At 35.1% G+C, this 26,477-nt stretch overlaps 2 protein-coding genes across 3 annotated transcripts in view; both read left to right on the plus strand.

Annotated features, from left to right (window-relative positions):
- The window catches only part of LOC143203415 (uncharacterized), a 31,690-nt gene extending 12,152 nt beyond the window's left edge, over positions 1–19,538 (plus strand). Inside the window, exons 2-3 of the mRNA XM_076415534.1 lie at positions 18,994–19,331; positions 19,388–19,538. Of these exons, the coding sequence (XP_076271649.1) occupies positions 18,994–19,331; positions 19,388–19,538 (489 nt within the window). The remainder of the gene's footprint in view (positions 1–18,993; positions 19,332–19,387) is intronic.
- Svil (Supervillin) overlaps positions 19,409–26,477 on the plus strand; it is an 82,264-nt gene continuing 75,195 nt past the window's right edge. For both annotated transcript variants that reach the window (XM_076415654.1, XM_076415655.1), the window contains exon 1: positions 19,409–22,343. In XM_076415654.1, coding sequence (XP_076271769.1) covers positions 19,550–22,343 — 2,794 coding nt within the window. In that variant the 5' untranslated portion in view covers positions 19,409–19,549. The remainder of the gene's footprint in view (positions 22,344–26,477) is intronic.

The following is a 26,477-nucleotide window of genomic DNA, read 5'->3' on the forward strand; positions in this document are numbered from 1 at the left end:
ATCCAACTATGGGGTAGCGCTATCAATCATTGAACGGTTCCAAAATAAAGTGTTGCGTGCCATTGTTGATGCTCCGTACTATATTTCAAATATATAGTTATACAACCCGATATTCCTCTAGAACCTATAACGAGTGTATTTCAACGTGTTTGTGTGAAGTACTTCGAAAGAGTGTCAGTGCATCCCAATGTACTCGCTAATCTGCTAAATATGCGACGTGATAGTGAAGTGCGTAGACTAAAACGTTTAACACCACCTGATCTGATTACTGGACATATGTAGACTTTAGAATAAGACTAATTAATTAAGATAGTATTTTATACAGAAGATCGCTTAATGAAGTGATTTTCTGTATGCCCTGTAAATATATGTAGCGAATTGAGGCATGTCGAATTTTACATCGTGGAATAACGGTCTACAAAATACCCAGAAATATAATCCCAGATGTTGAACACGGGCGGGGTCGGGCGCCAATTGGAACCCGACACCGAATAGCTGGCGGCAACCCCGAGACGTTTATCTGGGATATTATTGAAGGGTATCTCGGTCATTCAGTGCTCAACCCTCGTTTGGTTAAGACGTGCCACCATCGACTGCCCAAGCCTCGTCTTCAGGTAACTCCGCTGCCATCCGTTTTATTTATTTGTATTTTCACATTTTTTATTTTGCCAATAAATAACGGTCACATTATGTAAACACCACTGTTTCATTTCGATTTACCTCCATTCACCGAGCCACATCATTTACCCTAAAGTGGTGACCCCGACGTGATCTTTCGGAAAATTGGGTTTGGACTCGTGAATGGAGGGTACGTAGAAAATGGTGTATTTTACGTGACCGTTATATTTTTTTTTGTTTCAAAATTTTAAATATTTTTAATTCGATTCGTTTTCAATTTTACCTTCAAGGTTCATTTTCATTTTATTCCGATTAATTTCATTATGTCCAATTCATTTTTTTAAATTTTTTTTTTGTCAAAATTTTTATTTCACAATCTTTTGGAATATTTTTACGTTACTGCTTAATCATCAGCGTCTCGGCTAAACATTTCTTTCGGCGCTATGTTTAAATCATAATGTCTTCCTTCGCTCGCCGTCTCCGTCATAATGGCAGATATTTTGATTTAAAAGGCTTTGGGCAGCTTCGGTCGGATACCGTCGTTATTTGTTTTTTATGAATTAACCTAACGTATGTGACTACGGATTAGTCACAGAGCAGCTCCAGAAGCTAGGTACCGATTGCAGTCACCGTAGACTCGTCATGTCTTCGCCGAGGTACCAGAATTGCTAACGTCTCGTTGTCGAAGAAAATAAGCTACCACGTCGTCGAACAGTCGATCCTCCCACAGCGTCGATTACGGGAGCCCTGTCTGAAGAATAGCTTGTTTTCAACGTCGTCGATGGACCACATTCAAGTATCAAAGCGACGATGATGCAACGGTATCTGTAGGACCGGAAGATATCAACAGCCGTACCAGATCACAACCGTTTCGAACTATCATATTTTTTCAAAGCCCAGTTTACACAGCACATTTTGTTTGGTATATGTTTTTTTTTTGTATTTGATATTTTTTGCAAACATTTTTGTATTTTTGTTGAAGTAATTTTATGTAAAATTCTGGCAGGGGAGTATTGTAGCGAATTGAGGCATGTCGAATTTTACATCGTGGAATAACGGTCTACAAAATACCCAGAAATATAATCCCAGATGTTGAACACGGGCGGGGTGCCAATTGGAACCCGACACCGAATAGCTGGCGGCAACCCCGAGACGTTTATCTGGGATATTATTGAAGGGTATTTCGGTCATTCAGTGCTCAACCCTCGTTTGGTTAAGACGTGCCACCATCGACTGCCCAAGCCTCGTCTTCAGGTAACTCCGCTGCCATCCGTTTTATTTATTTGTATTTTCACATTTTTTATTTTGCCAATAAATAACGGTCACATTATGTAAACACCACTGTTTCATTTCGATTTACCTCCATTCACCGAGCCACATCATTTACCCTAAATATAATACAGACATAAGAAATACTTATTGCCTATAGGCCAGATTGTGGAATCACAAAGATTACAAAAAATTATTTTCTAAAACTTTTTTTCATTCTTTTATATGTTCATCTGATTTACTGTAGCTAATGGCAAAAATAGCTCAGTGCATACATTTTGTTATCTTATTTGACTTAGGATTGAACAAGACAAATGAAAAATCGTTAGTAACTATGACTGATGATGTATCTATGACTTAATAATAATAAATCTGAATAATTTTTTTGAAACACGTTATATATTGCCACGTCATGAATTATCTCCCATTTTAATTTTCTTAAACTGTGCTTTTATAAAGAAATACCTTTTATGTTATAATACGTATTATAAAAATATATTAAAGTTACTCGTCACATTTCATTAAGTAGCTATTTTTATCCGTTCGGTGAATGATTAGTTCAAATTAAGTATAGCCACTCTTAAAATAGAAATACTTTGTGACTCTTTTATTATTAGTTTCATGAAACTTGGGTCTATTTATGGAATATATTTTAACGTTTGACTAAAATGTGAATTAACGCTACTCATGTGATATTGTGTTCGTTTCTTGTGGGGAGAGGGAGACACACTGGGGGTTATTTATCTTGTCAACTTGGGGTGATAGAAAAGTATAACTAAACAAATAACCTAGGTAGCTACAAGAACGTGAAATATATATAACGTTATCTTTGACATTATTAACATGTAGTTAACAACGAATTCAGGAATTATTAAAATATTATTTTATAGTCAAAATATTATTATCTAATTTAATTTCTACTTTTCAAGTATTGTTATCTATGGAATCGAGTCGTTACATATTATAAAATGATGTTATATTCACGTTTTACGAAAGAAAATCCGATTCCGATTATATCCCGCAACTTAAAACAGAAGGAAAGTAAAAGTAAACAAACAAAATGCCATAGATAAATATAAGTCGATACATTCCTGTTATTTATTTACATAAATAACAGCCTTACAACTTGTTGCTTAATCTTCTCGAGTGCTATATGTTATTTATGTTTTGAAATACAATACGTTTATTTATGGAATATTAGATGTTTAAATAGCCTAAGAGTTTAATTTATATACATATTCAATTAAAATGAGCGACATCGGTTTGAATAATGTAATTAAAAAAAAAGTTAATTACAATGAAATGATTCATAGTTAATAACTTTTGGCTCATCATTTGATTCTGCCTAGTTTAAAGATCAAATTAAGTAACTCCTTTTTTGTTTTAACGTAACCTCCGTTGATTGCATCATCAGTGTTTGGTAATAATTTGTCAATTTATTAGTTTTATTAACAATGTATTATATTAGCAACATTGTGGTTTTCTTCTTTGTTTAAAAGTTGTCTGTTTATAATATATGCCAATGTTTATAGGATTTCTAACATAACATTTTATAGATTTCCGTTGTTAATAACAATAAACAGATTACTAGCATAGAAACTAAATTAAAGCTCATGTTTTCCATCGTTTCTTTTAATCAATTTTAAGCTACTGTTTGATAGATTAACATTGTGAGTGTTGAGCACTGAATGAATCGCAATACCTTCAATAACATCCCAGATAAACGTCTCGGGGTTGCCAGCTATTTGTTATCGGGTTCTAGTTGGTATGGCACCCCGCCCGTGTCAACATCTGGGATTATATTTGGTACTGGGTATTTTGTAGACCGTTATTCCACTATGTAAAATTTGACATGCCTCAAGGTATATATATATATATATATATATATATATATATATATATATATATATATATATATATATATATATATATATATGTATATATAGATATATATATATATGTATATATATATATATATATATATATGTATATATATATATATATATATATATATATTTTAAGTCTCCTTTTACCAACTATGGGTTTATCTGGACTGGGCCTAAAGTTTAACGTGGGCTCCGATCCACGGTCATCAGCATTAAGCCTACCGACTGGCGAGTGACCAACTTTAGAAATCATCCCAGAGGACATCCGGTCTTACCCAGCCTGGTTACTGGCGTGACTGGGATCATTTTACTTGTCGGATTTTGCACCCTTGCCTAAAACAGTGACAAACATAAATTTACGACCATACCCCAGCAGGATTCGAATCCGCGGCTATCGCAACAGTAGGAGGACCACTGTAGGCTTTACCATTGCGCCACCAAGTCGGCTGTGAGTGTTTCTATTACGTATTAAAACTTTTCACTATCACTATATAAATTCGATCGTTTTTACATTATTTTGATTGGATTAAATGAATTCTTAACTTTCCCATAAAATTATCACCATAGACTACCATAGGTATAATCAGATTACAATGGGTGTCTGCATTACGTATATTTACGGATTTCCTGGTATCTCTACATATATGTATTCAGATTTTTCTTTATATAGGTTCGTTTACTTGTGTCCATAATCCATATATTAGGATAATGTTTTCCTGAATTTTCAATTGAATTGAATATAAATCTGCTCTTTATAAACTTACATCATATTATATACCTACCAACCTTACATATCTATATCTTATTATCTATATATTATAGATTTAAAACTTAAATACACGACGTCATTGCCCACTGTTAATCTGTTTTTTGCGATTTTACGTAATTTTTAAAGCGTTTTAACAAATCGGCGTTTAGATCATAGTTTATTTAACAATAACGTTTATCCAATCACTGTAAACACAAAATGACTAGCCAGAATATAAATCGCCGGAGTAATTATCGCTATATGTTTACGTTTACGTTTGATGTTAACAATTCTTTTATTCACCATAATTGACACAGCTTGGTGTGTATATTACACATTAACCATAATTCGTAAGGATATATGGGTTGTGTTTGATGATTGATAAAATGTTGACCTGTTTCTACTGAAGAGGTGTCAGATTTTTGATATATCATTCTAGTAAGCGATACAATCAACGAAATTTTGTTGAAAGTAACTAAGACGTTATCAAAATGTTAGTTCACACGCTTTTAATGGAAATAGTTTCCTTTAAAGATGCCATAATGCTTACCAATTTTTATTTTGTCCTATTCAAGTAATTATATAAAGCATATTATTAATTTTTTTGTACTATAAAATACATCGAAAACATTACGATCTTTCGAATAGGGGCCGATTACATCCGAGTTGAAACGATCGTGCGGCACTTAGTGTATCCTAAGTAAATAACGCTACCAGGAGGGCTTTTTGCAGCGTCTAGACGACTGATCGTTTATACGAAGCGCTGCTAGACAGAAACCGAGGAAGGGAACAATAAAACGCTCGTTTGTTCGCCGTTATAGCCCTAATGTATCAATTTCAGTTAATTTACTATGCGCTCCAGCTTTACTATGTGTTTCATTTAGTTAATTGATTTTAATAGTGCATCGTGGGGGCTTTTAAAATGTCTCCAAACCAACCTCTACAAATCGTAGAGTGGATGATATCGGTTCAGTTATTTTGCACCTTAGTTGAGATGTTAAGAAATTAATAAAAAATGTTCTATTTTTTTTTAAATATTATTATCAGTTAAGTTTCACCTTAAATTGAACCTTTATGGCAGCAGAAATTGATCGTTATTGAATAAGTATTAACTACTACTAGTTAGAGGACTTTTTGCTATTACTGGCGATTAGCCTTAGATGTTCTAAGCATCAAGGGATTTATTCATCTTTTATTTTACATTAATTATTTAAATATTTTCTTGGGGGAGGATCTTTGTATCTTTCATCCAAGAAATGTATACATAAATGTTTGTGGTAGTTGTTTTTCCTCGTTTGACAAATATATTCAACCATTATAATTTGCTTCTTCGGTAGTACTTTGAGGAATGCGTGTATTATTGGTTGAATGTGTGAAGAATGTATTAGAATAACAGTATAATAAGTAGTATAATATAATATATTAAGTATAGTATAATATAATAATAAGATCCATATGAAAATATTGGGAATTAAAGCATGATTTAAATTTTGATTATTATCAATTGAGCTATATTGAAGATTTTATATTTAGGAAGATTTCTTATCTAACTCTCATTATATATTAATCATTAATCAATTAATTCATTTTATCTACATTTTTACTTTCGTAAAAAAATTAGATTCGAATTGAACTCTTGAACTTTCTAAATATTCATATAAATAAGAAAAGGCTTTTTATGAATTACCAATGAATGACTTCGATTGCTGATGCTATTGTCTTCTTTTCTCCACTTCTATCTAGTTGCCGTTGCCATTTGACAAGGCTTTAGTTTCTTTGTTTTTTCAGTATTTTTATTTTTTCTTCGTTTATTCTCAGACTACGTAATCATCAGCAGGATATCTAATACATAAGTTCGGGAAAATTGAATTATGTTTCCGATTTTTAGCATCTGCTATCTATTAAATTAAATACTATATCTTCTCTGGATTATTTATAAGCTATAACTCCTGTTGTAAACAATATTGAATCATATCTAACATATTATTAACTAACTGAATTAGGGACGTATCATGGGGGCATCGACCTATAAAATCTCGACAGTTCCCCAGAACAGATTGTCATACTTTTATATGGCACTAATTTATAATCGACGTATAATTGTGACTAATCTGCACCCATTATATCGACACATTTGGTTCAGTTTAATACCTACTATTTTGTGTTTAACTTCCATTGGCTTTTTAGTCGTATTACTTTCATGTTACTAAGTTAATTTACATCCTATTGTTCTGTATGCTAATTATTTCTTCAGTATAGATCATCATCTGTATAAATCAACAGGGAAAAAAATGTTTCAAAGTTCGTAGCATCATCGGTGTACTTTCTACGCGTTCAGGTTGGTGTAGAATTGAACATTTCCTTTGTAGTTAGTCATCATTCAATTAAGCGTTGTATACGTGTCGTATTATTATGCAGTTTTTAGGCAGCGGGTTGTGTTGGGTGCGGCCAAACCCATTATTATTTTCACCGCCTCGAGCCGGATTGCTGCTATTTTGGGGTATTCATCTCCATATAGCGGCGAAGAACAACCTGGTCAATTATATCGCCGCTCGGGAACGCGGACCACCCTCAGTTTATTATCTGGAGTTGGAATATGTTTGAGTGGATGCATACACTGAAAGTTAAATATTATGTTCCTGTATGTGTTGGTTAATTGGTGTTTTCTAATATAAAACAGTAATTTTTAATGAAATAAAATATGTATTTTAAACATTTGTATATGTATTACAACATTCACGTAAGAAAAACGTGCCTTTTTATTTTGAGGATAGATACAACTAAATAATTAGGGGCATTATACAGTTCTGGATTATTAATAAATAATTCAATATAATATAAATAAAATAAAACAAATTTTAGTATTCTGTTCTGTAGTTATTACATGGGTTTTATTATACAACCCTTATTTCGTCAACCTTTAAAAGATGGAGTGAAAATCACTCCATAGTTACAAATATATTTACAAAGATATTTTTGACAAGATTTAGGGTTTATGTACCACCATGATAAAATTTGAAGGGAATTTTGGAGGATTTCGAGAGAGAAAATAAATCTTGTTATTCAAAAGAGTAAAATAGTTATTACAATATATTTTATATATATGTAACCATTTAAACATTAAAGAGAGATTGCTAGCGATCAACTTGTTCTTTCTGCGATGTTTCAGTGACAGTTGTTCACATATTATGCACCTGCAGATACTTCATGACTCTAAGTAGGAGATATGGTTTGATCGACAAGTAGATCGACTGGTAGAAACAATACCCTATATATCTGATGTTGTAAGGTATTGGAACTCTGTGAGCGTTTAAGTGGTTCCATTGCTTACAAGTGAAAATAACAAAAGCAACTGAGTTTCAACTGTTTTCAAGACACAATTAGTACAAAAGTACGGTAGCACTGTAGAAGTGGTACTGTTACAAGGGGGTAGAGAAGAGAAAAGAGAGCGAGAAGTTTTTTTTTCTTTTTCCATGATGACCAGCTAGAACCAAATGGTCTTCTGCTGATTTCGCTTCAGGTTCGGGGTAGACGTCGTCGTGGTGGTCTTTTATAGCTGGTAACCACATGGTACCAATCCACTAGCGTAGCCAACCTTTGACTTTGATGTAGGTGAATACGTGCCTAAAGGGTTGTAACGGTCGCTACACTGTATTTAGTATTTAATAAACAATACTGGATGTATTCAATAATTTCTATACAAATGAATGAGGTCGGCAAGTTGAACTTTGACATTTTTATAAAAACAAGTAAAAAAATGGGGATTGGACGTTTTTTTCCTCTAACATATAAAAACGTTCTAATGAATATTTTCGCATCAGTGCTTCATCGGTCGGGCCCGATGGAGCCTTCCTTATCTACAGTTGCAGCAGCAGCCGCGGGGCGTCGATATACACCGATCAGGAGCTGAAATTCGGTTCAAAGAACGTGGACGCGTTAAAAATAGGAACCATTCGAAAATAAATGCCAGATTCCGCCATCGAGCCCAGTCACCGGTTATTTTTAAATGGCGTGAAGCGCGATATTGGCCCGTTCCCGTCGCCTTCGACCGCTTCGATCCGATCGGATAAATTTAAATATCGAGGAGCGCAAGTCGGCTCTTTTTTTTTTAATAACCGCATCAAAGAAAATAAACACGATCGGATTTACGGCGTCGATGTTGCTGGATTGATGTTATTCGCGATTTTGACACGACTTCTATTTTCCGTCGCTGTTTGGTCAGTGTTTTTCTTAATCAACATCATTTCGTGTTTGGGAGAGGTCTGTCTGTCCGCTTGGTTTTCTTCATCACTGTTTTATGTGCTGGCAATTAATTTAGGGTTTTCAATGTTTACTGTTCCCCAAGGTAGCGTTTTGGGACCTCTCCTGTATCTGCTCTACACTGCTGACATTCCAACAACAAAAGAAACACTTCTTAACTGTAAACTTTACTGACGACACAATTACTATGACAAAAAGTATATATGTGCCTAGGGCAATAGAAAAAGTGCAAGTGGCAGTCAACAAAATCTACAAATAGACGAAATATTGGAAAATTCAACTTAATATCTCCAAATCTGTCCACGTTATTATTTTGCATCGAGGCGAAATAATAAAAACTTAATTATATCACTCAATGGATGCCCGATTCCTCAAGCAGAGTCAGCTAAATACCTTGGAATCCGTCTTGACGGTGGATTAAATTGGAAGCATCACGTTAGACAAAAAGCAAAACACATTAGAAGCAAAATAAAACAACTATACTGGTTAGTCGGAAGATACTCTCAACTTTATCTAAAATCAAAGAGGTTGATTTATAATACAATTATAAAGCCAATTTGGACCTATGGGGTGCAAATATGGGGTTGCACTAAAAATGTAAATCAACTAGTCATACAATGCTGTCAAAACAAGGTTCTTCGATATATTACCAATGCCTATCGCTATGTAACCAATGAAGAACTGCACGATGACCTGGAGATCAAATGGATTTGTGAAGTTATCCAAGATTTCGCCTTGAAACACGAAAGAAGTTTACTAAATCATACTAACGTGGAAGCAATACAACTGCTGGACAGCGCAAAACCATACGAACTTATATAAAGTGTATACATTTAGTGTAAACTATAGCTATAAGTTAATAATTAATAAATAATTATAATTTTATAATTGAGGAATACATACTGATGTATTTTCTCGCACTCGTCTTGCTAGTTAATTAATCCAAGTACATAGAAAAAGTAGTAATAAGTTAATTGTAAATTAAGATTGTACTAAGCGTATCTAATAAAGATGTTATAAAAAATGTTTACTATTCTTAAATTATTTGCATTTGTTTTGTTATCATTGTGATCAAGGCGGTATACTAGTCTAGGAATTTTAAAAATTCAATCATTTCTTCAAAGATTAACCCTTAAGAATATACCCTTAAGATTATTTTAGTGACACGTGAATAAACCATTATAGATATACAATAATACGCAGCGTCGTAAGTTTACCAATCAAAAGTTATAGTGTTTTGAATGTTTAGATTCCAAAAAGGTCATTTTGCCGATGTTAAAGATCAACCTAGCCCTTGATCATTGAAAGAATCGATTAAATTCTTAAACACATTTAGGTAGATCGAAATATTTAATCTTTCGACATCTCTACGAAATTAAATATTGGCTATAAAATAGTTCAAATTATTCAAAGCCATTAAGAACGGGAACGGGAAGGGAACAATAATGTGCGAAAAGGTCGTGGTCGAATTCCATAGAGGCTTGACAAGTGCCAAGAAAGGTGATATTAAGTATTTGGTGCGATTGGAAAGGATTTACTGAGCAGGAACTGCCCAAACCTGACCAAACTATTAATTAGAAGTAGATGATGAAAAAGAAAGATTAGAATTGATTAGTAGAAAAGGCCTGACGGACGATAATGCCTTTACACACTTAAAGATTGAGAGTGGTTGAGCTAGAATATCAATATATGAAAGATGAAGACGTTAATACATTGTTTTCATTTATTATAGCTGCAAACCTTCTAAAGCAAGAAAAAATACGAATGTTTCTCGGCTTCAATTATTTTATGGACCAATTCTTGCCTTTGAATAATTCCTATAACTATGAATCTGAATCACTTCTTTTTTTTTAATCTGAACACTTAGATTAAGAAACTAATATAGTATTTGGTTCTTTGTCAATAAGTTGTTAGATGTTGTTAGGTTTTTGTACATATATATTTTGTTTTTGTAGTTATTCAATTAATTAGAATCAGGTCAATGTTAATTAAAAAATACATAAATTGATATTATTTTATTGCCAGCCAAATACGAAATAAATTGTCTATTCAGAGTTAATTAATTTCTGTGTTACTTTATATGTAGTATTTTTGATCTTTTTTCGCTTCCTGTGTCCTTTTCATGAATAGTTCGCAATTTTTCAAGGACTTCCGTTTAAATTCCTCATTGTTTGCCAAAAAATCCTATTGCGATTGTTGTGTTGTGATATTGTGTAGTTATTTTTTTCTTGACCTTAAAATTGGCGATGAAAATTTGTTTAAATCGATAATAAAACTAATAGGATTCAGATGTTTTTGGTTCTTTTAATTTATTTTAACATTGAAATAAGATTGAATATAGAATTGTATCTCATGATCATGATCAAATGATCACTGAAATCAACCAAAGTAAAAGAAACTAAGCAGAGTTCATAGGAAAATTTAATATGTTAAAGCATGTCTAAACGCAGATTTTATAAAGTGCTTGAAGAAATATTGCAGTTGAAAGTGCTCGAAGTTTGTAAGGCTATGATATTACAATTTGTGCCTTTTATTTATGTGCATTTATCATTCGATACTTAGATTTATTACCCGCATTTATTAATTTTCTTGCCAAGTATTATACTGATAGTATTTTCACTTGATTTTTTTTCAATATTTTGTCACATTTTATGTGGTGGGCCTGTAATACTCACTTACTTAAATTATACACAAGTGCTAATATTCTTTTTAAAATTATTAATTAAAATTAAGGGTACCAAAAAGTCCACACGTGGGAAAGCTGAAGTGATGAGTAGGAATTGTTGAGTGACATCAATGTTTCGAAACGCTTCTGATTGGAATTTGACTTAATCTTTTAGGCTTTTATTTCACTTAATTTTTAGTAATAACTCGGTCTGAAAAATAAATATTTTTTAGAAGTCATTTAGGTGGTGCCTATTGTTGTTTTATTTACATAATTTTGTACTAAGTATTCTCATTGTCACTTCATAAATTCGAATGCTTCTGAATATTAAGCAAATTGGTATTATTATAAAAATTAGTTGTATTGTATTAAGTTTGATTCACTTTGTCATGTTTTATTATATACAACAATTATTATCTAGATTGTTGTTTGGGATATTCTCACGGCTTGATATTGTTTTCAACTAGTCAAATAACCCGAAACAGTCAACCAAGACCATCAGTTATGTTTCGATCCCGAGCACCAAACAGAAGCTGTTGTTCATTCCGCTGATATCGCGATCTTTGATCAGTTTGTTTCTTCCTCTGGTCGAATTATTAAATCATTACAAGCACCGGAAGCTGCAGATTAAAAAAATAGAAATCGCCGGGCAGATATCGCGATCATAATCTGGCCCATTGAAATAAAGTTCTCATACCGGAGAATTATTGATACGGTGGTGTATTTACCGGCAGTGGCCTCAGATCGGCGTCACACGGCATGGGAACCGTCGACACCATTACATTTTTATCTGCACCGGTTCCCATAAATATCTGCTTTCTTTTCGTTGTTGTCTTGATATTAATTACGATCATATTGCGGTGATGCAAGGGGGGCGAAGTGAACTCGTTCTTGATCCGTATCGGAACGAAGACCATGATGGCTCCAGTGCGGAGTAAGATACGGAACAGATGTGAGACTTCCGATGTAATGTAGTCGCTGACCCACTTATTTGCAATAATCTGATTTACTGACGCATTATGAACCATACTTTGGAAACGTATGGTACATGTCCTGTTAGTTACGCGTGAATGTCTTCCAGCGTCTTTACTTAATTGACTGATGCTTGTTTAGTTTTATTAATATAATAGTATTTTTGAGTATCCTTAATAATTTCAATTGATAACTTCGACACTTCTTCGCTTCAGTACTTACTTCTTCATTTGATTCAAATTTCTCTTTCTCTCTGTTTCTAGACTATCTATAATGTGGATGGCAAAGCAACCGTATCTTGTTTTATTTAATTGAACATAATTAAGAAAAAGAAACGATTGTACTAAAAATAACTCTTAGATTAGGTTTGCGAATATTCAAGAGCGGGTACCGTATCCAAAAGTTATTGGTAATATTTTGGGATAGTTAATTATTGTAACAATATCTGATTTTAAAATAAAAATAAATATAGTTATAATAAAAGGAGAAACATTGATATTAAAAATGTGTAAAGTATTTAGTGTGACAGACATATAATATATTAATGTATAATAATATATAATAACTTAATTTCTAACTCGATCTCAGAGAGAAACATGTAACATGTTAAACATCGTATATGACCTCAAGCTTACAGATGTTAGACTGTAACAGTGCCCAAGTCTGAACCATACAAAATTGATAAAATAAGCGTTCGAAAGAGACGGATTTTAGTCTTAATTGTAATATTTCCTCTCTTACACATACAGCATCTTAGAGGATCCAAAGCTCTTACAGCTTGGTCAGTTCGGCAGATTAGATGCAACAGTAGATGTCACTTTCTTCTTCTATATTACTTTGAACGAAAACGACAGAAATATAACCAGTATAAAAATACGTAAAAAATAACATATTTTCATGACTACAAAAGGTACCAACATTTTTATGTGTTGAATTTAAATAAAGTTAAATGAAACTCTCAAAATATATGTATTATAATGTAAAAGAAACGAAAATTCATGCTGAATTATTTTGGAATTAGTTTTTGAAAATTTTAAATCGTCCCCATAAAATATCATACCAAACGATCTAATTTGAAGTCAGTTTCGAATTACACTTCGGAGACTCGCGCATTGCGCAAATATTCGTTCAGTTTTTCTGTTACTTAAATTACGAGAGACTTTCTAAAGTCAACAATTGCATAAAATAGATTACGGCAACTCGGTCAGTACATATCAGTCAATTATCGTTAAAAAAGTCGAAAACCGTCAGCCTGCTCCCATATCTCGGCACAGTTTTGTTTTATCATCGGGTTTTTATGACTAGTTCTTGTAGAACTCAAGGCCGTCGCATTGTATCGGTTTTGTTTTTAACGGCATCATAATTAGGTCTTGTTTTCTTTCGCATTTATCGTCTATAACAGTAACAGCGCCATCGTCGTCTGCTGTAAACTGCATCACTGAGTCACCAGATAGTTCTCTATGATATTGGATACAACTTAACGCATTATTCATTTAAAACTACATTTCCTGTTAGCGTTGTAATTATTCTGTTTTTCACTCATTTTATATGTTTTTAATAGATGCAGACGTGATGTGATATCGAATTAGTGACATTCCAAGAATGTTACTGAGCATTTTTATACTATATGTAGTTGCTAGTATAACGGTTTTCCTTTTAGGTATATACATTATTGGATAGTCGTAGTTTTCAGCATTTATTATTAGTATTGTGTTTTTTCTACAATCAGTTGATTTATTTATGACAGGCATGTTTTTAGAATGATAGAACTTTTTATACGGTTCTTTCGATATATGCTTCTGTTTCTTTTTTGTTATAAGAGTTAAAAGTGTATTTGTGGTTAGTGTATTGTTGGAATCATCTGTCTTGATATTTGAAACTCATTTTTTTATTATAACTTTTATACTATTAATACATTCAACGAACATTATGCTATAAAATCAGATAAACCGCTGCGATATAATTAAATAATAGATGTTAAGTTTTTGCCAATAATATTTAAATTAGAAAGTTTAAGGATTGGTAGAAGATTAATATTCTGCGTGTGGGCAGTCGGTGCAATTAGAATGATATTTAATTTTTGATATATATATTCTGATACATACTGGCTGACTAATAAAAATAACTTTTAACGAAATAGTATTATTGTTTTGTATTCTTATTATGTTTAAATAAAGGCTAGTCGTTCAAGTATTAATTTATATTCATTGCATATTTTGTAAAAATATCAGTTCTAGTTCAGAATATAAAGGAAAAGCTCATCTTCCTTGTCCATATAGCAAAATATTTATTTCTTTAATCCGTACTGTCTAAAAAATATAGTTATATGGTCCAAATTGGTCTCATATTATAGTTGTTTATTATTATATCTACTAGAACAAGTCCTTTTTCAAGAATTTTAACTCTATCATTGAAGAAAAACAATTCGGATTTATAATCAACCAATTATATTAGCATTTTTATACGATATCCTTGGATCCGTAATTTAGCCAAATTTTTTACCTCAAAAGGTTTGGTGCTATGAGATTCTATAGAATAGATGTTGCTCCCTACTCGCAACTGTTTTAGTCACAGACATTTAATCAGTCACAAGCATGAGACATCGACTTAATTGAAGCGAAATTAATTTATTCTAACTCATCAACTCATTCATCAACACTATTATATTCAATCGCGAGTTTTTCTTGGAATTTCTTGGTTGCTGTAGTGATTCCTGACTGTGATAACAAGATGGGAAAAAAACCAGCAGATAACTCCTTATACATTAAGGGAGTGACAGCAGCACTAAGGAAACACCAAAAGCTCAGTCGTTGCTGAGTAACCTACAATTGGTTTTTTACAATAATTTAAAACTAGATGTATATTTGGGAGATTGTATCGGTCCCTGTTTATTTTCTACAAAAAATATGTTCACATATTAGCACTGCTGTTTTTTATGTTTGTGTCCTGTACGAGTATTATCGAAAATGTCCAATACTTCGGTATTAATATGAAAGTATCTCCCCTCATATCTCTTTGAGATTTATATTGTTAGATCTACTGTTACAGTATAAATATTATATATTGTCCTATATTGTATTGGTGCTTTTACGATACTTCTTAGGCCTTTTTTCTTGAAAATTCTTATTTTATTTTACTTTTTGCAAAACATCCCCATAACTGGAATAGATCCATATCGGTTTTAGAATATGCTTATGCAACAGGAATATATACAACACACGAATAATTAAGATTTTTTTCCATTTAAGCGATACATTTTTCTATAGTGCAGTGTTTTCTGAGAGTACTAGTCCTTAGGTATTTGAGCAACGTCTACTAGTTTAATTACTACGTCATAAAACCCACTGTAACTCAGAAAGTAATTTGAATTTTGAGAAACGCGCTGAACTGTTTAAACTTTTTATAATTTTTTTCTACCTTTATATACGTAGTACTGCTCTTTGATAACAACTGACTTCAACGAGGATTAGAAAGACTAAAGCTACTGGAACTTAATATTTTTAATAGAATATCCAGCGTTCCATGGCATTTTCGCAGAAATAAAAATTAGACTAATTTTAATCACATATATTAGAAAAACATAAATACTTCCTAGAAGTTTTTTTAAAGCACCGATCTGATGTCATTGATATATTAACGTCGTGTGATGTCAACACTCTGCACGACTCGAACTGCGTCTAAAAACCTACTGAATTTTTTTCTTCGTTTTTCTGTAGCAGAGGAAACAGTTCGTCAGCTGTTCTTCTCCTTAATTGTATTCTAATGACTGATCCGATGCTGTTTTAATTTAATAGCGGAGCCGTAAAAGGCGGCCGGTGATTTCATTTTTCTATCCTTCGGACTCGACCGCGGAGACAAAGCGATTTTTTCTAGTCAGAATCGTCTTTTGATGATGGTCTGTTGTTACAGCTCGAAATCGTCTCAAGTGAGTAGAGTAGTTGGTTAAATTGCGTTTAATTGTGTGTTGCGTCAATGGTGATGTTGGTGATGCGGATAAGTGCGAGAAAAATGGAAATAAATCTTTCCAAGCGCGAAACCTTTGACCTCGTGTACATATGTATATCAATAGCAAAGTGTTTTGTTGGGAAATATTTCGTTTATTATTCGTCTACTGATAGTAAAGCATCGTAATTATTATGCGGATAACAAACATGTTTTTTCTAACAACTGTCTTAATGTTAAATGATGATTTAAAAGTTATTTTCCCTTTGTTGTCCATTATAAATGGTGGGAAAACTAGTTTTTTTAGAGTCGTTTTTTTTTCATGATTCCTTCACTGCATAATTTCTGGGCGAAAAATTGAACCAAATGATTTTCTTTTGAAGTCACTTTTGAATCCAGCAGGAACAAATAGTAGATAAACCAAGGTTGTGTGTGGTATAGCATTATCATAATAAAGGATAACGTCTTTTCTGTTGATCAATTTTACTCGTTCCTAAATAGCTTGCTTCATTCGCATTAGTATTAGCTAATTATAAAGCATAATTCACATTAACAACAGAAAGTCGAATTAATGATTTGATCCAGTTCCAGTTAATGATTTGTTGAAGTATGTGTTTTGCTAGTTAAGAGTTCTTGTGCCGTAGATCATCACTATCATTTTGGTTAGATCTTTGGATTCATTTTTAAATTATCCACTGTCTTTTTGTCTAATATGCGTATTTAGAATTTGACATTTTCCACTTTATCTTCTGTTTTTCCATTTTCACATTTTATTCGCAACAGACAACAATTCTTTAGTTTTAAAAGTATTTTAATAAAGTACTTGACCTATTATTAGATGCTGTTGGATCGAGTCTAATTGGATTTAACTCTATATAGCACTAACGTGTCACCATTTCCTGTTATTAAATAACTAGGATGTCTTGTTCTTGTGGAAAACTGGCTCTTTCTACTTGACTTCCTGTAAATTATAATTTTGTTTTATAGAGTGTCAATGCAATATCAGAATCAACAAAGATTTTGTTAAACTCAACATTACATAACTAGCAATTACCAACAACTAAATACTTATCAGAGACGTATTAGGTTATACTCTTTAAAATGCGAAATAATCAAATTCTGTACGTTCATTTGTATATCAGAAAGATGTTTCAACAACTTGTGATGTTATGTTTGTTAAAGTGATAAATAATTTTTATTGTTCTACAACCAAATGTCTTGTTTTGTTTATAGAATTCGCCTGTTATCTACTCGTATAGTGACAGGAATATATTATGGTTTTGAGAATTGTATTGAAATATTTAGGAATACATTGCGTTCTGTGAGAATCGAATTTGTTATATTAACTATTTAACAAAGTAATTGCCACTGAAAGAATACATCAAATTACCAAATTTGGTCTTCAGAATCAAAAATATATTATTTATATCAGTTTTATGCTTTTAGTTAAAATTGAATCAAATAAAGGAATATATAAATAAATGACAGTTGCATGGAGAGGCGTCTAGACTATATGTTTGGCCTTTCAAAGACCTCTTTATCTTGATACAATCAATCACTATTTCACTGTTTACGCATTCATTCACTTTGTAAAAAATTGGGACAAATTTTCCTTATGTGCCGTCTTATTTGATGTGTACTCCCCTCTAGTCTGATAACTATTCTGTAATCCTCAGGCTACCATTATATGTTCTCTAGTTTTAAACTTAGACAGTGATACGTTTTCATCAATGTTTGAACGGTTTGGCCAGATTTCAGTGCTGGTTTCTACGAATTTCCCTATGCCCACGCTTCTATAATAAGTTCGTCTTGTGATCGAAACGTTTGGGTAGCTTGTAAACAAAAAACGTGAATGGAGACATCTGATTCATTAAGTACGGACGTGGGACTATTTTCACAGATATTTTCATTGTTCTGACATCGAGGCGTTTCATCTCTTTTCATGATTTAACCTTAAGATTGTCATTTTGAATAATGTTTTAATTCATCATCATAATTTTTTTTTATACCAAATATAGCTTTAGTCTAGACTTCTCTAATTATAATTTCTATAATCAATATGTCTTTGTAAAACTCGAATGATTTTCGGGGAAATGATAATTTAAAATTAAAAAGGATATTAAATTGTGATAAAAGGGAACTTAATAAAAAAAAGGGAAAATTTGAGGGATTGAGACGGAACTGAATAAGCAGAAAGTTCTTGACCCATGCGTAGATTCTTTGTTTACCTAGAAACTATGACATATTTCTATGTGATACTTTAGCCATGCTTGTTTTATTGCTTTATTTAACTTTGTGGTAGTCACAAACTTTTTTACCCAAATCTTGCCAAAATATCCGATCAAAATATTTTTTAACATTGTCATTGTCAAACCACATCGAAAACTGTACAACAATATAAATTAACATGCTATAAAACTACAACATAACAGAGAGTAATTTAATCTATATTTTATTTTATAACCTTTTATTCCATCTCTTTTGTTTGCATATACATGTAGCTTTGTACTAAAATTGTTGATAAAATAATAAAAAAAGCATGCACCAATAAAGTATTATCAAAGTATAATATTGATCATCTTTTCTGTATTATGAGTGTTTGTTGAAAACTTATGTTCTTCTCTTTGTTACAGGCAGTGAGCAATAGACCACGACTGTGGTCCTCCCAAACCAATATCCGCGTCAAGGATAAAGATGAGCCTCCTCCCAGCGGCATCATGAACACCGCCGAAGAAATATCGATATATAGAAATCCACAAGATTTCTACCCGACCAAGAGGTCTACCCTGGGTTCGTCCATCGATCGATGGACGAACCTACGGGTACGATTTCCCCGAGAAGAGCTCGAAGAAGGAGAAGAAATGGTCGATCGGAAGCCTGTTTCGTCGCAAAAAGAAAGAGGAGAGCGACAGCAGCAGCGCGGAGGACACCAAGAAGGGTTTCCTGAATCGGAGGAGGCGGAAGAGCGACGGCAAGCGACGGAAACCTAAAACCCTAGGCGGGTTTGACCACGTGGTGATCCCGAAGGCGCCGGTGTACCAACAGCGAGAAGACACGGGCATTTTATCGGATCCCTCGGGAGGATTCTCGAGCTATGCCGGTCGGAATATCGCCTTGGTGTCTTCGTCCAGCCATCCTCCTCAATCGCAAAGCGCTTATAACTCGATCACCAACCTAAATTCCTCGACTATGAGCGTGGGGTCCGTCGGGTCCGGTGACAGCTTGACGAAGAAGAAGGCCAAGGGCCTGGTGAAGGCTAGAGCGGCAGCTCGACGGACCGCCCTCGCAAACGAGAGCAGTTCGGATGATGATTCCTCGTTAAGGTCGAACTCTTCGTTGAAGATGCGCAGCGAGGAGAGTTTGTCCAAGCCGTCGGATCCCGGGCATAGTAGGAAGTCCCGGGCGGCAAGGACCGAGAGGTATTTGAAACGACACTCGCGAGACGGCGAGAATCCCCACAACTACTTGAGGTTGTCGAAATCGGACGCGGACGACGCCAGATCTTTGAGTAGAAGTCCGAACATGCCGCGACCTGGACATGTGAGCATCAGTTCGTCGAACATGTCCGGTTTAAGCACCATCCCCCCCGCCCACAACGTTCAAACCAGATATATAGTGAGCAACTCCACCAGCAACCCCTGTTACAAACCGCCGTTATCGATGAACGATTACAACAGCAGTCAGAGAAGCATCTCCTGCGACGCCAACATACACAAAGCTCCTTCGTTCGAAGATAACAACGTTCTGCACGTGCAGCTGCCGATCATGAGGCCGAACGCGCGGAATTATCGGAATCTGAGCTTTATCGAACCGGGTCAGGTGAATTGTTTGAGACAACCGCCCCAGCCTCCACCCAGAGACCCGAATCGAACGGTGGTGTCCCATTATTTCGAGAACGGGCGCCCCAGCACGTTTTACTTGGACGGCAGCGTCGGACAGTCGAAAACCAAGCCGTTCCACGGCTCCGGCGGCAAGATCGTGATGCCGAAGGCGAGTTCTTTCAACCTTGGACCCAGTTGGCGCTCGAATTCCGAGGTACACATTCCGACCGACCCTTTTCAGCTTCAGACTCCAGTCCGGCCCGCTTCCACCACGCCCGAGCCAAAATGTCGGTACATTACGCCCCGAGAACAGAGACATACGGTCGAGGGGTACAACTATCTCGCGGATAAACATCCTCGCAGTCGGAAACCTATCGTCATTCAAAGCAGCGCAAAGGTGGAACCCAGGAAAGACTCGCCGACGCAAAAAGCCTTGGAATTTTGGAAGCAACGAGAGGAGAACATCGCGAAACCCGCTCCAAAACCAACTACCTCCAGTCCTCAGATATTCACCGGACAAGCTCACGTGCAGTCTCAGGTGTTCCTCCCGACGCCCCAACAGAATGGCTCCTCCAGGAACCCGAGTCCCTTCAAGCCCGTGTCTCCCACCGTTAAGGAAGTTCTTAAACTGTTACCTGAAGACTCGAACAGAAAATCGGCCAATCTGGAGGACGCGTTAAACGAGCTGGAGGCAATCTATAACAGTTTGAGATTGGGCGATGAGAACCTCCTAGAGCGAGCCGAGCAGAGGGAGAAGGAGACTCTGATACAAAGAGCGGAGGAAGCCAAGAAGGTCACCTCTCGAGGCGCCCTGAGCGACTCCAGCTTTAGTTACGAGCCCTTCGACCAAGTGGACTCGCCCAAGAAGCGGAGGTTGAACAGAAGGGCCAAGATACCCGATACCAAAGAGGACGACATGTATAATAGGAGGTTAGTTCGCGAAAAGCCGGGTAACATAGCGGAACCACAGGCGGCGGTGTCCGCCGTGAGTTACCTGATGGCGTCGCCCATCCAGGCCGCTTACGATAGTGATGGCGAATACAAAAAAGAATTAAGAACCACCAAAGAACCCGACGTGACCTTCGATGACGTCGCGTACCGGAATCTCAGGCACGCCCAAGCCTCACATAAAGTTACCGATTGTCAGCCACCCTTCGGCATACCCCTGGGACCCGTGGCACCTTCCCCGAACAGCGATTACCTGCACGCCACCTCTCAGAACGTTTACTTACCTCTCCGCAAACAAACCAAGATCCCGGATATCGTCAAGGACGATCTGGCTTTCAGGAATCTCAGGAAAGACTCGAATAAGGACGCGGTTTTGCCGCAGAGCAGCTTGGACATGAACTATCTGAAGAAGAGGCGAGCGGTTAGGTCTCTCTCGGCCAACATTGGTAATATCTTGGGTAAACCACAGAGAAATGGGGATGGTGACGTCGAGAACGAGTTTCGCAATAAAACTTTGACGGACATCGCCGACGCCATGGAGATCGCAAGACAAGTGTTGCAGGAGAAAGGAAAGAACATCAGCAATACCAAAATGGCGTTCATGAGTGATACGGAAGTGAGACCCAGCAGCGACGCTTTCCGGGAAAGCAGGAGGAAGTTCCTGGATGGTCTGAAAGACACGGATAATCAGGTGAGCTCCAGGCCGCCCAAGGGCCTCACTCCGGAGAGGAAGCTGCAAAGAACTCCGACAAAAGAGTCCGCGCCTGTCGTTAAACCTCCAGTTGAAGACGAGAAATCGACCAATTCTTCTCTGGACGATTTGCTGAACGCCCTCGCGGAGGAAGCGAAAGTTACCACGGAGAGAATAACCAAAGAACTGGAGGAGTTGGAGAAGAAACGGAACGAACAGGAAGCGACGGAGTTGGAATCCTGTCAGAAGCTCCTGAAGGCCGTGGTCGACAACAATCATCCCACCGTCGAGACCGTACAGGAAATCAACCTGGACAAGCCGTCGATCGAATCGGCGGTGTTGGTGCAGTCCTGCTTCGAGTCCGAGCACGACTACGAGAACATCCACTCGGCAGACGAGGCCATCGACGTGGAACAGATGGAGAGGGACGCGCGGAAGGAGGTCGAAGCCCACGCTCAAGACGACGCTTTTCGAGAACCGAACGAGGACGTCGGCCTGACGAAGAGTTTCGATGACGACGAAGGTGAGGCTGGTGTTGCCGCTTCGCCCCGTACTCATTCTCAACCTAACCGCCACTCACCACTAAAATTGGACGCTCTCAAGAGCCCCAGACTGGTCCTGGAGACGACCAGGAGGTGCGCGGGACCGGGACGTCCCATCCCGCGCCCCTCCTGCGACCCCTCCGACCGCTCTGAGGGGAAGGAGACGTGCTGGTACCGGGACCCAGCCAAACTGGCCGTGGCCTGCACTTATGGGGTAGCATGCGCCCATCAGCTGGCTGGTCTCGATCTCGGTACGATCGTCAGCTTGATCTTTGCGATTTTATCATTTTTTGTCGCTTTATTCTTGTAGGACTCTTCAGATATCTTGTACATAAATATTAAGTCGATATCGCTGAACAGAAACCGAAAGGAATCTAAAGTATTTAAAATTGTATTCATACATCATATACTATTATTTATAACGCACATCCATTCATTCATAATACAAATAAAAACACTTATTCTAGTCAGAATTTTCAACATCATTCATCAGCATCTTCAGTAATATCTCCGGACCAGTATTTGAAATATTAACTTAATCTTTTTGATAATATGAAATATCAAAATCAATTAAAGATCAAGTAAAAGATACCTTTCAAAAATTAAAAAAGCATGTTATTCCTTTACTAAATTTTATAATATGTCAAATAATCAACCAATTTATACAAACCGTATCGAATAATTCTCCATACGTACTACACATAGATTGCAGACTTCTTAGTACTCTTGATATTGATATATAAAAAGCAAATACTAAGTTTAAAATATAATTTAGTTTAGTTATGTTCTGTTATATGCTGATTAAAAAATTAAAAGACAAATATGTCTAGTTAAAATAATTTTAGTGTTTCAAAAACACCTATAAATTATTAAGAAACAATGTGTTTTACTTGAAGCAGTCACACTTTAAAGGCTTAATTAGCAATATTAGGAGGGTTTCAAACTAACAGAGCTTTCTCAAAACATATATAAATAATAATTATATATAAATATATATAATCCATTGAAAAACATACTATATTGTTTTTGTATATAACAACCTCGTAACTCATTTTTTGACACAAGTTTTTGCTGTGCTATTTTTAAAATTTCTGTTGACTAAATATCTCGAATTTTACATTTTATTCATCTCTTATATTATCAAAACCTATTGTAGTGTTTCTATTTCTATTTCTATTTATTTTCAGTCAGTATTTAATTAGTAATATATGTTCCTTTGTAACCGTGTTTCTGTTTGGGCGTGAAGATAATCGAATAAGTTCTGAAGATCCTACAGACTTCTTTAACATTTTAACTTTGAGTGGAAACCTTTTGCATCAGCTGGTAAATAACAACCATCAGCATGACTGATGCGGAATGGTTCACGTTTGACCTTGTTAAGCCACCTCCTATCACGGTAACTAATAAGCGAACGCATGTTTGTATCTAGAATACTTCTTGGATTTTCTTTTTGTATACTTTGTTTTTCTTTTTTTTTGTGTATAACGAATTTTATTTTACCATTGTCATTATTATTATTATTATTATTATTAGGATTTATCCCGCGTTTTCACGAATAAACTGACGACGTGGCAACGTGTCACGTTCGTCAATTTTATTTTGTTTGTTTTTTTTTCAATATTATTTGTGTAAAAATGAACAACATTTACCTAAGCAACATATATTCGCGTAGTTGTACGTAGTCCCACAAATCCCACGAAGATATTAAGATCGACGACCTTTAATCGCCTCGCTTTTGCACTTGTCTTGAGCTTGGTCCATTTTTCATCGCATCGCAGTAACCATTTGATTTAAAAACAAATCGCCTCGGAATGTGCCAAATTCGATGTGTTTTTCTCGGATCGGGATTGGAAGCGTCTCAAAGCTGGAAACACTACCGGCCGAAATAAATCTTACGGGGTTACTTGATTTTCAGAACAGATTATTTTTGTTTATATATAGCAAATGAATTATTTTAATTAACATAAAGGTGTAATAATTAAATAATATTGTCACAAATCGTAGCGTATTTTTAATCAAAAACTCACTTAAAATCAGTATTATCCGCAGACTTACTGGAGTTTTCATTAAGTTATTTAGAAAGTAATTATACAGTGCTGATAATTTGGAGCTCCATTTGTAAATAAGCATATTATTATAAAAGTAATAAAACATGCAGTGTTATAGTAAATAAAAAATTATAAAACCACACCGTATGTATAGGGTCTGACCATATCATAATCAAACCTAAACATTTTCTGCCACTTGTTTCTCTATGGCAACAAACTTAACAATACCTCTTAGAGTGGTTTGAAGTGCTTTCTGTCCACGCCTGATGAACTCCTTGGTGTTGCCTAATAGAAAATCAAAGGAATAGATCCAAAGAGAATTTACTGGTCCATGTTATCGTGTAAACAAGCTCTGTTGATTCAATTTAGGTTAATTGCCAGCCAAAGCTTAATGAATACTACTAAAAATAAATCTCGATTTACATGTACTTCTGGAATCATAAATAATAAATTACGATCTATTATGTAAGGATTATAATTACAGAGTGATTTGGCCATTTATCTGCGGTTCTTAGTGATTAATTGTTTACTAGACAGAATTGTTCCGTATTTCGACCAATTATAATTTTGGAAGATCATTGTTTTAGATTAATTATTTTTAATCATGTTCAACATCCGTTTATTTTTATTTCTGCATTATTTTAAATAAAAAATGTGGTATTAAATAAGGTGTTCAATTTTAGATATAAAATATATGTGCTTGCAACACTGATTTCTTAATTAATTTTTCCATAATTATGAATTTTGTTTTATTATATATATGACGCTCATAATGAGAACAGTTAATCACTGGAAACTATTTCTAATGAAAACAATTGTTAATCACTGATATCTGTTTACTAATTTTCGATAAATCTGATGTTCCAATGTTTCCTCTGCATTTTACATATTTTCTAGTAAATTGCCTCTCTCAATAACCTCAATTGTAAAACTATATTATAAACTTGATACCAATATTGTTGTTTATAAAATAATGTTACAGATATTTTCAATAATTATTCTAGATCTCAATCAACTGCCATTATATATAATTTAGACAGTTATTGTTATATTAATGTGCATACATTTATCTGTTCTACATATATAGCATCTAGCATGACCTTTATACATGCACAATAAACTGTTTTTAAAGTAGTTACGTTCACACATTTGGTAGACTAGCGGGCTATTCTGCGCTTTGAATAATAATTACACGGAATAATTAGCTTGTTAGTTTATGGGCAGTTTAAATGTTTCCACGCTGCTGTATCTTCATTAATCATTGACCACGTATTTTATGTCATCAAAATTTAAATCATATATGTTTTTAGTACATAGTTGGCGTTCAGGGGCATTTACCAATCTCATCAGCTTCCTTTACTACATGACTACAAACATTTCGAAAGCTTGCCCTTCTAAAATTTATCTGCGAGAACCCATAGGTCCTTACTTAGTCTTCACGATAATAATGTTCACATATTCGCACTGCCGTTTCTCTTCAATGTTTTCTCTTGTTTTCTTTTTCACTGCACTACTACATCAAATGATTTGATCCTTTTCAGTCTGTGTGTTGCATAAGTGTTGCCAAAAATTGCAACACATTGGTATTAATATTGGAATGTAGAGTCTCCTCATGTGTCTTTGTGATTTTCGTGATTTCCGGAATAACAGAAGGTTTGTGAGAGTTCAATTCATGTGATTTGCATCGCTTGTGATCGTTCACCAGTTATTATTCGGCTCACATTCAACTTTTCTGCCAACTGGTTTTAGTTTCAATGTCGGGTTTTCATCCCATTACTCCTTCAATTCAGCATCTTCAAACGTATTCACCACAATTATATTGCCGAAGCCACGTTTGACACGTTCTTATGATTGGACTATATTCACCATAAGCCTCTAGCAGCAAAAGATATTTTCAACTTTTTTTCTTTTGATGAAACAAAGAATCTAATGCTAATGCAAATGCACCGTTCAGGTACAAAACTCGACATTTTCAAAAAATTTGAAGTCTATAACGCTGTTATTTTGGCGGGACGTAACTTATTTAGTTTTGGTGTTAATGCTACTAGAATAGACATGGCTCTAATT

The sequence above is a fragment of the Rhynchophorus ferrugineus genome, unplaced genomic scaffold (assembly GCF_030347505.1).
Source record: "Rhynchophorus ferrugineus isolate W39M unplaced genomic scaffold, kcgeb_rfMv2 rfM10, whole genome shotgun sequence".
Classification (NCBI taxonomy): domain Eukaryota; kingdom Metazoa; phylum Arthropoda; class Insecta; order Coleoptera; family Curculionidae; genus Rhynchophorus; species Rhynchophorus ferrugineus.